At 42.0% G+C, this 16,596-nt stretch overlaps 1 protein-coding gene across 1 annotated transcript in view; it reads right to left on the bottom strand.

Annotated features, from left to right (window-relative positions):
* Nucleotides 1-16,596, bottom strand: part of GMPS (guanine monophosphate synthase) — a 63,293-nt gene that overhangs the window by 30,039 nt on the left and 16,658 nt on the right. The window contains exons 3-6 of the mRNA XM_034780744.1: nt 14,723-14,837; nt 12,432-12,529; nt 10,408-10,511; nt 1,041-1,234 (exon numbers count right to left, since the gene is read on the bottom strand). Coding sequence (XP_034636635.1) covers nt 1,041-1,234; nt 10,408-10,511; nt 12,432-12,529; nt 14,723-14,837 — 511 coding nt within the window. The remainder of the gene's footprint in view (nt 1-1,040; nt 1,235-10,407; nt 10,512-12,431; nt 12,530-14,722; nt 14,838-16,596) is intronic.

The raw sequence follows: 16,596 nt of genomic DNA, 5'->3' as shown, positions 1-16,596 counted from the left end.
AAAAATCAAACTTATCCAAACATCTATGGGAGAATGATAGCTTAAAACTCAGACTGAATATAAGAATTACCATGATCAGAACAAGGTGTTCTGTTGGTCCAATAAAAGATATTAACTCACCTACCTTGTGTCTCTAATATCCTGGGACCAACATGGCTACAATAACACCGCAATAATAACCTACGTATCACACTATACCCCAGGGGCAACTTTTTGGCAAGAGGGCCACATCTGGGTATGGAAATTGTATGGCGGGCCATGAATGCTCACAAAATTGGGGGGTGGAGGGCTCCGGCTGCAGGTGAGGCTCTGAGATAGGGATGAGGGCTTGGGGGTGCACAAGGGTGCTCCGGGCTGGGACCAAGGGGTTCAGAGGGCAGGAGGGGGATCAGGGCTGGAGTTGGGGCATGGGAAGGGGGTCAAATGGCAGGCTCCAGGCGGCGCTTACCTCAAGATCCTCCCAGAAATAGTGGCATGTCCCCCCTCCAGCTCCTACGTGGTGGTGTGGCCACGTGGCTCTGTGCGCTGCCCTGTCCACAGGCATCACCCCGCAGCTCCCACTGGCTGCAGTTCCCAGCCAATGGGAGCTGTGGGGGCAGCGTTTGGGGTGGGGGCAGTGTGCTGAGCCCTCTGGCCGCTCCTACGTATTGGAGCCAGAGGAGGGACATACCGCTGCTTCTGGGAGCAGTGTGGAGTGGGGCAAGACCCCGACCCCACTCCCCAGCTGAAGCACCAGAGCGGGGGCAAACCCCGGACACCGCTTCCCGGTGGGAGCTCAAGGGCCGGATTAATACTTCTGGAGGGCCGGATGTGGCCCTGGGCTGTAGTTTGCCCACCCTTGCTATACCCAAAGAAAATGAAAAGTGAAACAGTGCACTAGGCAAATTGTGCAGTACGTTAGAATGAGCTTCCTAAACCGCTGGCCAGTTTATACCCTGAAGCATGAAAACTGTCATTTTTTTTAAGTAACCAGCGTAACTACAAGTGTCAGTTTTATTCATAAGACCGGAAGTTGCAAAACATTTTCTAAACCTACTTACCAGGACTTTTGATGAACCCACTTTCTCTTTAATATCTTGAACACACGCAAGCTGTCTATTTTCTACTGTGAAGTTACCACTGCATCCAGCAATATCATAGAGGAAATTCTGCAGTATCACTTTTCCATTCTCTGTAAGGCCAACTTCAGGGTGGAATTGAACTCCATACAGTTTTTTAGATTCATTTGCTATACCTTCATGTAAAGAGATACAGTATTAAAAATTACAACTACAACATGAAAAGGCCATCTATAATTTTAAAATGTATACTGTGTCCTCTTCAATAGTCTGGTTTGAACTGGCAGATTAATTCATAGCAAAATATTTTAAAAACAATAGTCACTAGAATTAGGTTGATCGTACAGCAACCTAACACTTTTCCTTTTATACATGAAATTCAAGTGTTTTAGACATTTCTATGATGCAGTTCCTTTTCTCAATGAATACATTTAAGCAATAATTTGGCAGGTGTTGCTGAACTGAGACTCTACACTTTCCACATTTGGGATGAGGTGTCAATACTTAGGGAGAAGAGGTAAAACCCCACAGAGCATGAACCGCTGCTGCTGCTGAACTGCCTTTCCCACGTACTGGTGTTATTTTTTTGTCCTTGTTAACTTTGTTCTTTGAGATTTTGGGTGGGAATTCAAAGTGGGCAGCTATTTTTTTTTTAAGTTTCTCTCTGCTGTTTTGTCTATTAACAGTAGATCACTAGTTACAGTAGAACCCTGTTTATCCAACCCTCCCTTAACCAGCTCTCTGCACTTACTGAACCACCAAGACTCCTGGGCAAGAAGCAGGCAATCACTCCTGTGACCACTAAATGGCACTGCAGCATCCCATTTTCCCATTCTCCAGTTTATCCAGAGTCGTTATCTGATCCGGCCCCAATTAGACCAGATAAACAAGGTTCTACTATACGTAACATTTCCCTAAAATACCTCAGAGATTAAACTATATCTACTTGAAATCATTGGAATTACAGCCTCAAACCTGCATTTTTGTGCTTTGAAGAGACTTACACACTTCATCTGCTTGATTATGTTTTCTCCAAGAAAGCAGAAAGTCAAACGAGAAGGAACAATTTAAAAGTTCCAATCACTATACTGAGATACCAAAGGTGGTGTCAAATATGAGGGGGAAATGGTTACCTACCTAGAATGGTTGTTCTTCGAGATGTGATGCAGATATGTATTTCATGTGGGCATGCGCACCCCATACACCAGAGCCGGAGAACTTTGCCTTACAGTACCCATGGGTACTGCACTCGCACCCCGTGGCCATAGCCCCTTCCATGAGTAGTAAGGTCCCACAGAGGATCCATCTCTTTAGCTGGTGGGTAGAGACGAATGGCTCCTTTCAAGAACCTCACTGCCATAAAGTTTGAACTGACTTCCCATGGATAGGTGGATGAAATGCCAATATTGCCACCAGGTGGACTCTCAATGAACCAAGCACAAGATCAGAAGACTGAAGGTAACAGGTACTCTAAGATGTCTTGGATACAAGCCCAGGTTGGTTGAACTCCCTGGGCTAACGACCATACTAAGAATTGTTTCCTCTTGGTTGAATAGGCTGCCCTGATGGAGGCTTCCTACTGTTGAGAAAGACTTGTCAGACCACCTCCAAACATCATTCCTCCTCTTCATCAAACCACAAAGCATCCATGCTGTGAGGTGCAAGGAGCTGAGAGCTGGAAGCAAAAACTGACTGTGATGCTGAGTCAGGAGGCCAGGATGAAGAGGAAGGGATATGGGAGGCCAAACTGATAACACGAGGAGGTCAGAGAACCAATGTTGTCTCGGCCACATTGATGGCCCAATGTCAATTTGAGAATGACCTGTGGGATGATTGGAATTGGCATGGGTCAAGGAGCCCGGAATGAGACCCCTCAAGAGCAGAACAGCCGGTATTTCTTGTTTCTCTTGTGGCAAACAGGTTGATTGTCAGGACGCCTCAAACTGCAAAGAAGGACCGCAGGACGCTCGACTTCAGAGACCACTCGTGATTCAGGGAGAAATTCCTGATGAGGTGATCCGCTAAGTGATTGCTCATGGGGGTAATGTTTTCCCTGGTGCAAAACTGCCAGAGCCTGATTGCTTCTTGACAAACCATGTTGGAGCATGCTCTCCCCCCCACCCTCCTGTTCATATAATCACGGTGGTATTGTCAGTGAGTATGAGAGCCACTGAGCCCCTGATGTGATCCTGAAAAGTCTAACACGAATTGTAGATGACACAAAGCTACAGGACACCAATATGCAGAGAAGCTTCTTATTCTACTACAGGCCTCCAACCTATTAAGGAGGCATTAGTAACTATAGGTCCTGGTCAGTGGAGGCAAAAGGAATATCCTGGCACATATTGTCCTGAATTGTTCATCATAAGAAATTAGTGGTAGGAATTAGACCAGCATGTCCAGGGGACAGCGATTTGGATAATAGATCGACTTCAGCCATAACTTAAGACGTGCAGCCTGGCATATTGGACTACCTATGTCCATATGGTCTAGCAACCTCAGGTATATTTGGGTTGTGATTGAGACTGCAGCTCCAGACATAGGGCTGGATCTCCTAGAAACACTCTTCAACTCGTAGAGTTTATCAAGGTCCCAGTGCACTCAAAGAATTGAGCTGGAACCAATGCTGACTTCCTGCTGTTCGTGATGAGACCTAGACAATTGCATAGGCACAGTGTGACGTGAACATGAGAGGACTTCCTCTCTGGACTCGCTTTTCAGTAAGCGCTCATCTAGGTACAGGAAGATATGAATTCCCTTCTTCCTGAGGTACGCTGTTTCCACAATCATACACTTGGTAATAACCTGGGGAGTGGAAGATAGCTGAAAGGCCTCACAGTGTACTGGCAGTGCCAGCCAACCACTACAAATTTAAAGAACCTCCTGTAGCTTGGGAGGACTGCTATGTGGAAATAAGCATCCTGCAGGTCCAAGACAGCAAACCAGTCATTGTGATTCAAGGCAAGGAAGATTTTTGGGAAGGGAATCTCACATATCTGATGTATCTGTTGAGATCATGGAGGTTGAAGATAGGTCTCGTCCCTGCCTTTGGCTTAGGGATGAGGAAATATGGGTAGTAGAACCCCTGCCCCAATGGCCCCCAAAGCCAGTAAAGACTGAACCTGCTTGAGGACCCAGTGTCTCGTGAGAGGGGTCCCTAAAAAGAGATCAGGTAGGAGGGTAGAGAGGAACTGTAAGACATAACCTGATCTTAAGGTGCTTAAGTCTTAGTTCTCTGTTGTAATCAAGACCCAAACACTGTAAAAGTTGGCCAGCCTGTCCCCAAACAGGGGAGACAGAGAAGGAGAGGTTACTACTGGATTGCTGTCCTGGACATATGAGTCAAAATGGGCACTTGCTAGATTCTGGAGGAGTGTGAAGGAGAGGGGAAGAAGGCAGTGGTCAGCTGATTAAGCCCAGAACTAGAGGATCTTCTCCTTTGAAATCTCTGGCTCTCTCTGGAGTAGTCCCACTGCCACATTATTAAAAAAAAAAAAAAAGGGGGGGGGGGGGGGGGAGGGAGGGGAGGATTGGCCAAAAACCCAACCAGCCAAAAAAAGCAATGCTGTGAGAGCAGCATTGCTGCTGAGGCTACTGATTGCCATAGTGGCATCTCTTCATGGCTGGAGTATATACTCCCAAAGCATGCAAAGTAGCTTGGGAGCATTTAAAAGAGTGCAAGGTTTGTCGGTCTTTTCAGAAAATAAAACCCAAACACCAAATGGCAAGTCCTCAATGGTATGCAGCATATCAGACACTATGCCTAAATTCCATTGACATGAGGCCTTCCTCATGGTCACCACTGAGGCCATGGTTCTGGCTGCAGCATCTGCCATGTCCAGAGCTGACTGCAACAAGGTCTTGGCTACCATATGGCCTTCTGCAATGAATGCCATAAATTCTTCCCTGGAGGATTCCAGCAGCTTGTCCACGAACTTAGATATGGCGGCCCAACTGACAAAGTCATATTTAGAGAACAGCGCCTGCCGGTTCTTGATGTGCATTTGCAGGGAAGAGGAGGTATAACTCTTCCTTCCCATTACATCCATCTTTTTGGACTCTTTGTCCTTAGGGGTGGACTTATACGTTCCCTGCTAAGCTCTGTCATTTGCTGCAGTCACCACCTGGCAGTTAGATGCTGGGTGGGAGTAGAAACTCTCAAACCGTTGTGTAAGAACGAAGTACCATTTCTCCAAATGTTTGGCTGTAGGGGGCAACAAAGCTGGGGTAATTCAGAGGGCCATTGCAGGCTCCAGGAGAGCCTCATTTATCGGGAGGGCTATTCTTCCTGGAGTTGATGGTTGGAGAATATCCAGCAGCTTAGACATATTCTCCTGCAGCAGATCTGCCAAGATACCCAAGGTAGTAACCATTAGCATCAGGAGGTCCTGGTATGCCTTATAGTCCTCCAGGGAGGACAAGGAGACGGTCTGCTGCACCAATGACAACACCTGTTCTTGTACCACAGAATCTGGTCAGAAGAGCCCAGCAGATCCAGGGGGAATGAACTCAGTGGTCGTTCACAGCTTAGATGGTATGGGAGTGGAAGCCACCACTGGGACCAGTAATCTTGCTATGGAGCAGGTTGAGGATTGGGACCTCAGGGATCAAGGAGTGTCCCAGGGATTCCAAGGAGGCCACAGGGCATACGGATAATGCATTGTGACCATAGGCACCAGGCCAAAAGCCCATCCCGATTGCAGGACAGATGCCTATCTTGGTACCAATAGTGATCTAAAGGTAACCTCTAGTTCCTATCTGACAAGTAGGGGGAGGACAACCCCAACCTGGATCTTGAGTAATCCTAGAGGTTCTGTGATAACAACATGGGACCCAGTCCCGATGGGGTAAACAACTGATTGGATTCATCTGAAGCCCAGTAAGGAGGTGGCACCAGTGCCAAAGAAGAGTGGGGAATCGGCAACAGTGGCACTGAATGAGACACACTCCCCCCTAGTACCCGGAGAGGCATCAACACCAAGGCTGGGAATGGACTTGATGATGGGATCTGCTTCCAAGATAAAGACGGCACTGAAGGATGTACCAGCATCGAGGGTGTCTTCGGTGCCAGGCCTGGCCTCTACTTGATAGTCAGCTGCCCAGGTGGTAAGAGCTGTGATGCCGACAGACGTGATGGCTCTGCAACATGGACAGAAGGTGCCAAGGGCACAACAGAGGACAAGCTGGTAGAAACCAAAGCACCGGAGAACTCCTGAACCACCAGAGAGTCCGGGATCGAGAGGCAAAGCATGTCTGATACCACCTGGTATGCTGTCAGCATGGAAAGAGTTGGCACTGGTGCAATGTTGTTGGTACTGGACTCAAAGGACACCCCATGGCCAGAACCTGAGTTCACCATATGGGCCCTTGCTGCTCTTGGTATGGTACCGGGGAGTGGTTGGATGGACCTGCTCCATCCTGTGTGCCGAAGGAAGTACGGTGCTGGACAGCACTCCTCCTAGAAGAGGAGAAGCCAGAGTCTCCCTCAATCCTGGAATGATCCCGACTTGTTTTATGGGACCTCTTCCTCACCACACCACAGGGGGCTAAATGACCCTTTTTCTCTTGGGGGGAAAACATCCGAGCGTAAGCATGGGGTAGCATCACTTGCCAGATCTGAAGGTGACTGCTGATTAGATGAGGGCCTCTGTGCCGAAGTGGGCCTCATGGCCTGCTCCAGAAGGTGCTGCTTCAGCTGCAAGTCTCTCATCACCTGAGTCTTCTTGGTGAACTACTTGCAGATGGAACACCTAATGTGTCCCTCACTAAGATACAACAAGCACCTCCTTTGGGGGGTGCTGTTGCAGATGACCACCCCTACACGACAGACAATGCTTGAACCCTGGTGAGATCATCACACAGGGCAGCCAACTACTCTACTAACACTAAACTAACACAAACTAAACCTAAGGTACTACTGATTTTATATACAGAAAAGTTCTCAGAAAACAGAGCAGAAGTATGAGGTGAGGACACCACACAAAGCTCCAGCTCTAGTCACAGGCAGTGCGAAGGAACTGTGGGGGTTCAGAACGGCGCCACCCTTATACGACTGGAGGTGAGGAGGGATGTGCTATGGCCACAGGGCATGAACACCACTCCTATGGGTACTATTAGGCAAAGTTCTCCAGCTCCAGGGCACACAAACCTACATGGAACACATGGCCACATCTACTTGAAGAACAGACTTTCTCTTTCCATCTCTACTAGCCATTACTGCTTTTGAAGCAGTACAATTTAGAGTCCTGCAACCTGCTCTGAAGTCAACAGGACCCGACTAAAAATGTCAGATCTAGATTGCAAAAAAATTGGACTCTGTTGGGCTTGGGTCGAGCTGCCTCTCTTCCTGCCTGTCGGGATCAGCTGGGTGGCCACAGCATGCCTTGCTCCTGCTGACCATTGTCACCTCACTGTGTTGTGTGCACTGCGGGCTGAGTGTGCTGCCAGTGCATGCAGCTGCTGCAGGTATACACAGCCAGCACTTTGCCAACCCCAGGCAGAAAAAGAGCAGAACACATGGGCAGTAGGCAATCATGTCAAAACTCGACTCTACGATCTCAGGCTCAAGTGGAGTGGGGTTGGGTCTGGTTCAGGTCCAGTCTAAAAATTAGGCCCAACCAGACTTCTAGTCTAATTACCTTATGAGAAACATACCCCTAAACAAATTGAAACAAGGATCATTTCCAAAGTTTCACTAGAAGCCATACTAGCAGCTATTCAACCCCTACAGTATAAAGTTTTATGTGTTTGAATCAAAGTTGTATCTGTCTTCAGCAGAAATATATCTGGGGGAAGTGATAGCTCAGTGGTTTGAGCATTGGCCTGCTAAACCCAGGGTTGTGAGTTCAATCCTTGAGGGGGCCAGCTGGGGATCTGGGGCAAAATCTTGGTCCTACTATTGAAGGCAGGGGACTGGACTGGACTCGACTCAATGACCTTTCAAGGTCCCTTCCAGTTCTAGGAGATGGGATATCTCCATTAATTAATTATTATAAAGAACCCTATTTGTTGAGAAAAACATGAAAAATCTAGGAGAAAAGATTAATGAAGCACAGATGCAAAAAAATCTCTAGAGGGTTTTTTTTCCCTTTAAAAAAGAGCTTTTCTGGATTGGAAAATTTAGTTTATTGAAAACTTTATAAAATCAACTCATAAGAATATTAGGTTTTCTACACTCTTTTGAAGGAAGGGAATTATCTGAAATAATTTTATGTTTGCAGAATTCCCTTTCCAAATTTGACCCTAATTACATATTGTAAAAAAATTCCATATACCTCTCAAATCTCCCCCATTTGAATTGCCTACTTCATCAGTGTTATAAGGAGGCTAGACTAGAAATAATAGTGGTGCCTTCTGGTGTTTTTTTTTTTTTAATAACTATGAATCCATCTCAACTCAGGCCCTGATCCTGCAAACAGTTATGCATGGATTCACTCCACTGAAAGTATGTACATGGATAAAGGTTTGCATATAGGTGTTTGCAGGATGGGGCCTTAGTGAATCTGTCATCACCATGGAACTGGGAATGTATTTTGATTACAGTATGGAAAATGATGGATACAACACAATTTATAGATGAAAAGATCTTTATTTGTTCTGATATTAGCAGAACTACTCAGGATCACAGACGAAAATTGGTGACACTACATCCTGAATTCCTGTCATCAGTTTTCCGGCTTAGAAGGTGGCAATAAAACTAAAGCTTATAAACAAAAACACCTAACCCACACACACACATTTAAGACAATACCAGTCTTGCTGTTAATACAATTAGGCTGAAAGGAAGCTCATCTAAATTAAGATAACATGTACTATGTAGATAATATTTTGGAAAATTCTTTATTGCATGACTATGAATAAGGGACATTCGAAAGTGATCTGATTTTTGTGTTACTCTTGCATTTGGTGTATTCACTAACAACAACAAAAACTTCATTAAAGCACAGTTCAGACTGTTTAGCAGTACTTTGTTCCCTTCCAAAACATGGAAGTTAGCAGTCAAAAATCAGGTACCTTGGAGAACCAGGAGAAATATTCAACCACGCAATACAAATATTAGAAAACCAGGAAATGTAGTTAATGTCATGCTTTCCACCCCATACCCTCAAAGAAATTACAGGCCTCATCTACAATTAAAAGTTGTACCGGTATTACTATTCTAAAATGTATACTCTGAGCAAATAGTTATATTGGTACCAAATTCTATTGTTGATGCAGTTATACCAGGTTAAAAAAAAAGGATGCCTTACAATGGTATGGTTTATTCTCCTTCCTGTCTGGGAATAAGCAATACTTCCATACAGTATATGGATTTTACAGCACTTTGAAAACTGTCTCTAAACCGAAAACTTTGCTTAACCTCAACTATGATTAGGCAAGGGCCACGCCATTATACAAGAACTTTTGGATGTGCTTGAAAGTTCTAGTTTTTCTTCTTTGCCCACACAATGTTGTAAAGGATTTGAAAAATTTGGGGGGTTTCTTATAATGAGAATCTATAACGCTTGCCAGTTTCCTCTTTAGTAGTTACATAATTGTAATTTTATTTAAAAGCTAAATAAGGACTTTAAAAAAAATAATCTTGACTACTAGCTACAGTAAGTTCGCTATTCAAACTATATTTACCTACACATCCCGCAGGTGACAGTACTGCATATTTGCTACAGATCAAATATAGCACTGTGCCTGACCTGTGGTTAATGGAGACCAGCTTACAGAACGCTGGTCTTCCAACAATTCAGCAGTTTCTATCCTGGACCTTTCCTCAAGGATTTAAAATAAGAGCCACATGAATGGTTTAAGATTTCACAAAGTGGCTCAGTAAACATAAGACTAACCTATAATCTGCTGGCTGCAGAAAAGGTGGTTTGATTCAGTGAGTTGCAAGTTGGCTTAATAATTTAAGTACATTTTCTGAGTCAACTCTCAGGGCCCATATCTACACATTTCCCCTGTGACCTTCTATGGAAGAGATTTGAAAGATTTCTTTTAATACTGCAATTCTTTTTACTCTGTTAAAAAAAGTTAAAATGACAATAGTAAATACCAGAGTGAACTAATTAAACCCATTAGATAATCTAAACTAAAGAATTCTTGAAATCAAGTTCCTTTTCTCTGATGCCTTTTCTAACATTTCTCAACTTGAACATTTAAAACAAAACTAGTCATTTCTGCATCAGTCTTTTTCTTTACTAGCAATGTTTGGGTTAAAACACTACAGAGAAATGTAATCTTGAGTTTCATAAAAGCTTATTTTTACTACGCCTAAATTCTGTGCCACAATTCAGCAGATAACTTCCCTTTTAAAAAAAGGCTCAAGAGACAAGTCATAATTGTACAGAATACATACCTGCTATAATGTTCCCAGATTGTGCAACAATTTTGAACCCATCAGCTACTTTATCTACACTATCTCCATGAGTGAGGAGCACAAACTCCTCCTTCTGAAGGCCCCTAAACACAGGATAAAAACAGAATCAGTGAAAGTACAAACAAGAACATCTAATTTTATTTGTATAGTTAATTGTGAAATATTAAAAATTTAAGCACACCACAGATTTTCTGATACAACTTCATATTTTGATTTTTACTTTTTGCTGACAGACATTTTAGTTCAGATTGACTAATGTTCTAGGGCACAGGTTCTCTACCTTTTCAAAGCATAGATCAATTAACAAAACATCTTGGAAACCACCTTCCCTCTCAATCTCAACCTATTCTCAGTTTCATATAACTTCTCCCAGCCAGAGAGAAAATAACCGCTATCAAGTCTTTAGATGACATGCTCCGTACGAATAAAGAACTTGCTAGTTCACAGGATTTCACTGAAACTTCAGAAGTAGCATTAGCCAAAAATAAGTAAAAAACTAAGATAAAATTTTATAGGAGTCATCCAAGGGAAGCAGTATGTACTGGTATAGAAAATCTCAAGGAAAGATAATTTACAGCTAAAGGAAGTTTCCCCTTCTCTCTTTGATCTTATATGCCACTCTGAACACTTGGGTCCTTCCCACATCAGTACAAGAAATCCAACTTTTGGGTGCAATTACAGCCATCTACAATATCCTTCCACCAAAGGCTGTATCCAGTGATGCATGGACAACATACCTAGTTCTTCAGGAAGGTGTGCACTGATACACAGTTGGCCACTTAATAGATTTCTATCAGACCCTCTCAAGGGTCTCTTCCCACTAAGACACCACCTGTCAAGTACACGTTTTAAATACATGTGGGACATTCTTTCCAGCACTGAAGTTTTTACTAATCAGCTCCTCAGCTGTTACATTTTCTCTCTGGAAGCTGCTTCACTTTTCTTATAGTAGGTGCGCTCCATGCAAGATGAATAACCTCTCTGAAGCTCTGAACTCCGCTCAAGACAAATTCAGAGGGTTCTTTTGACAGCCAAGCCTGTATTATACTCGGACTTCTGTGGATTATGGGGGTGGGGGGAAATGGGCAGTGCTTTAAACAAACAAACAAAAAAATTAAAGCTTCCTTAAGCCTGAATTTAGGAAAGGTCATAAGGACAAGCTTGTCCTGATGGGCCTTAAACTTTACAGGATAGGGTGTGAAGCTCCATGACACTTCTGGAAGAAACAGTCACAAGAATTAGGACCTTGTGGTACAGTAAATTGACTGGATTCTTACAAGGGGCTGAAAGAGAGGTGCTGTGGCAATACTGAGAATCAAATTTGCTTTTATAGAATACTAAGACCCAAGTTTAAAGGGACAGAAGACCTCATTAATTATTTCAGTTTTTCCATGGCTTTCAGGAACTTGGATACCTATGGATGCTAGCTAATACCAAAGTGACCTACTATACAACACAATGCTTCAACAGCTGTAGAACTTGCCTTAATGCAAAAATTCCCAGGCTGTGGTCCCTGGCACCCTTTATGGTGCCACACCAATAAAGCACTCCTTGTTTAAGTTAAACATTTTAAAAACGTTTTAGAATATAACGATATAAAGTACTCCCAAGTAAAATGCATAAAAGATCCAAGGGTGAAGAATATAGCCAAAAAAACCCTTACCTTTACAGCAAATGTAAAGTATAGGGTGATTATTCTTTTTAAAAAGAAGACAACATAGGGGTTTGCTTGTTTTAAAAAGACAGAGACTGGAGTTCTGCAAACAAGCATGCATACTAATATGTATGCTTAATTGGGCCATTAACTGCCTCAATATTTGTATGTGCAACTGCCTAATTTACACACATAGTTGCAATAGCTATATAAGCAAATGGTGGGCAATTTCACATAAGCATGGATGAAGCTCCATTTTCTACCTCATAAATCTAGCCTGTGTCTATACTGTCACTAGCTTTCATTGGCATTTCCTCTACCATTTTTGTGGCTAGAAGAGCCTGCATACCTGAACAGTGAGCATGTGTTATCCAGAGTAATGTTGAAAACTCCATCTTCTCTAACATCTTTTTTGTGCACTGTACCTCCAAATACCTTATTCATCATCTGTCAAATCAGAAACATTGTTAATTACCTTACAGTATACGTTCCAACAGTCCAACATAATTTCCATTTAATATATTCACCTTGCTCTTCCTATAACTTTAACCTGCTGGACATGACAACCAACTGTTAGTCACCGAAACCTCCTGCAGACAAGGTCACTCTTATACTAGATATAGAATGTTACTACTAAACAGTCAGAATCTTCATTATTTCTCACTATTCAGTGATCAGTCTCCTCTTCTGCTGGCCTCCTGTCAGCATAGCTTGGAAACACTCCTATTATAAATTGACTAGGTAGCCCACCATTAATGCTATTAAGTCAAGAACTTTAGTGGCAGGCTTTGGATTCTACCAATTCTTCTATTTCCCATTTTATTTTTTCAAACCAATCAATATGGCTTCTCTTTGCACTGTAGGATTCTCTTGGTCGGAAGAGAATCAAGCAGCCTATTTTCACATATACTAGAGGCAATTCATACCAACATTTCATAACTAACAGGAGTTCCATTAGTATGCACTCTGTATGCATTAGTATGCTAAATTCTGACTGCAGAAACATGCACCTAGCTCTCTTTTACAACAATGGAAGATGTGCACGTATGATGGCAGATTGTAACATCGTCTCAATCCAGACCTGTGGATAATCATGTCTACATAAATACTTATTTCTGAACATACTATGTATTTATGCTTCTTCCTCACCTAACTTCTTGAAATGAAATCATAATACAGCCTATATCACTTCCGTTGATTGGCTAGTTGGCCATTTGTGTACCATAAAAGAGATCAAACAAAAGTTATGCATCCTAGGTCCCAATAATTCTGAAAGCAAGGAGCCATACATAAATGTAAGACCTTTCTGGTACTTAACATTTAAACAACTATTCTGGCTGTAAGAAGAACATAAGTAGGCGTGGCAAAATATATATATTTTTATTTCAACAGATAATATTGATATTTAGTTTTAAGCATTTTTTAGATTTGTATCCATTTAATTTTCACAATTGCAGGACAAAATGGCAGGGATTTAGCAGTCAGACAATAATTATCTAATGACGGTAGACAGTGAGATTTAAAAAGTTAAAGCTACCTACATGGCCCTCCTGCTCCGACATCTCTACCAGTGAACTCTAAAGTTCTCAAACAGCATTTCTCTTATTTTGCATAGCTGTAAATTTTGATTCATCATCGATGGAAATTTTTTTTGTCAATTTGTGTATGGTGAAATCGACACTTACCAATAAAAATCTAATCCTTCCAAGCCTAAAATATAAGGCATGTGATAAATAGCTGAAACTATAAAAGAATGGATGCATATTACAGGTGAATTATAATGTAGTTGGGGGGGGGGGGGGGGGGATCAACACTGAATGCCTAAATGCAAAGGTTTATTTTTAAGACTCATTGAATAAAAAACATAAAATACAGAACTTCTGTTCTTTCTGATCTGAAATGTTACAACAGCCTTAAAGAAGAAATATTCTGTAGTGTATATTTTCTATTTCATGGTATTCTTTTTTTCCTGTTCTTGCTAATTGCTTTTTCTGAGAATCAGTGAGAACTGTAATCAACCATTTTGAAGAACACACTTGATTTGGCAGTATTAGTGACTAAGCATATTGGTAATTATTTTAAGATTAGACATTGTTTCTACTACAGTATCAACTAACCCAGTTTCTAGTTTCAAACAAACATGAAATCAGTTTATATATTTTTCCATCAGTAGAGTAGCTCCTGAAAACTATCCTAAGGAGTGTTCTACATGCAAAAACAAAGAGATGAGCTATTTAAATGATCAAACTACTCCAATTGTTTATAGGAGAGGTGCATTCCTCAATACCAGCTAAACTAAACAAGTTAATGGCTATGCAACTTTGGATTCTACTATACATTTATCATGTTTTTAATAAAAAGTCAGCATAGTTAAAGAGGAAGAACATAAGTATTTCCTATGCTATTTTCATGGCAGAGCCCAGAGAAGAGTTTGTATATAGTATACTCAGTATGTCCAAAACTACCATCATTCACACTTTTTCTAAAATGAAATTCTGCATGTAAGGTTTATTTATCCCGTTAATTATAGTTAAGCTATATATGAAAAAGTTCTTCTAGTAGTTAAATCTTAGCTGAATGTCAGAACTAAGACCTGGACCTAAAACAATATTTGTAGACAAACAGATCCATGATTAGCACCTGCATGCCATAGCAGATTCCAAGAACTGGTTTGCCGATTGTAAATATTGCTGGGTCAAACCAAGGTGCATCTTCCGCATACACAGAGTTTGGTCCTCCAGATATGATGATAGCCCTGCAAACAAGATATATTAAAAAAGATTAAGGGAGTTCAAAATAATACACATTTACATTTAAAAATTGTTTGCATTAAATGTTGAGAGACTTATGATGATCCCTTGCATACTTCCAGTTTGCCTGGCGCTTAAACCCTAAAGCAAAGATGCCCACATTTTCCCACAGTGGGATGGGTAAAAATGGCAACTTGCCAGGACTGAGAGCGTATCAATTTGTATAACTTTTGTACCAAGACCAAACAATAGCTGCAAGCCACCCTAAAACATGATTGTAACAACTGTGTCTTTATTGAATTGGTTTTTGTTTGTTTGTTTTGTTTTAAATGGTAGGGCTAGATTCACAAAGGGACTATGAGATATTCAGGCATGGGTCTCAGTCTCTCCAGTTGAAGCTATTCCATTGTGTATTATAGACTTCAAAAATTAAATATGCATTGGGCCAGAGAAAGAAAATTAGAATGACTCTATAGTCCAATAGTTAAGGCACTCACTTGAGGGATGGGAGACCAACATTCAAATCCCTTCTCCTCAGAAGGCAAAGGAGTCTCCCACATCCCAGGAGATTACCTTAACAACAGGGCACTCCCCACCTTTTCCTCTCCCACCCACCCATAACTGTGAATCCCAAGTGGAGACAGGCACCTCTGCCTCCCATCAGCCTGGACTTTGGCAGGAACATCCTGAAAGAGGCAGGGCTTAGGACCCACCCCTCTCCTTGGCATCTGCTATTGGATAGGTTAGGCAGCTCCACTCAACTCGCTGGTTTTTCCAATTCTCAGGCGCCTCTCCCCTCTCCATTCATTGTAGAAGGAACCTACGCACTTAACTCAGGGGTTTTAGATCCTACTGGGGAGGAGGAAGTAGGTGCTTCAAAACTAGGCTCTGAGACACTGAGCAACATAAAGCTTAAGTCCTTTTGTGAATCTAGACCACAGTGCTTTTCATATTCCTATCCAGATACTGAATTGGGGGGGGAGGGAGGGGAAGAAAGTACAGCTAGAGTTAAGAGATTCATTCTTCACACTGTTGAAAATTTGGATTCCAACCTTTCAGGTGGCATGAACACTGGTTCTTAGGCGCTATAGTTCTTGTAATAGTGACAATTAAAATTATGCTGGTAACAAAGTAGGGTGGGGGGGCACTAAGGAGAGGTTAAAGTAACTAAAATTATATAATTTTAAGGTCTGATACCTTGTGACCATCTAGGGCTAGAAATTATTATTTTATGCTAGTGGTAAAAAGAGGATCCCATTTTTTCAAAAGGTTAGAAGGAAGTAATTTGTGATGATTTGAGAGATACCAAACTTCAAAATTACTACTCATTAGTCAGTGGTTTTTGGCAATAATCCAGTACTGAATATAACAAAGGATCAGACCTTGGACCAGTGTGCTGCTTATTCCATACATAATATCACATTCATTAATTGAAGTGACAATTGCAAGACTGGGGAGAAGGAAGACATTGGGTTAAAGATGTCAATAAAAGAAAACTTTTCCTAACATTGTATATAGTGCCCGCAAAGGCAACATCACTTTCCTCATTAGTGGAAAGGGGCAACACAATGCAGATGGGTGACACCCATTAACACAGGCAGAAGTTAACCATGCAAACCCATTCGTGCATTTGTGGAACAAAGGTCCCTTTCATTGCAACAGTTTTCATTTTAAAACAAACAGCATGTTTGTCTTTATATGTCAGATACTTAAATTATAAATTTATTAATAAAGGTACCACTTAAAGTATTCTATGAACTACTG

This window comes from Trachemys scripta, chromosome 9, assembly GCF_013100865.1.
Source record: "Trachemys scripta elegans isolate TJP31775 chromosome 9, CAS_Tse_1.0, whole genome shotgun sequence".
Classification (NCBI taxonomy): Eukaryota; Metazoa; Chordata; order Testudines; family Emydidae; genus Trachemys; species Trachemys scripta.
Note: the sequence above shows the minus strand (reverse complement) of the source record. Positions and strands in the feature narration are given on the sequence as shown.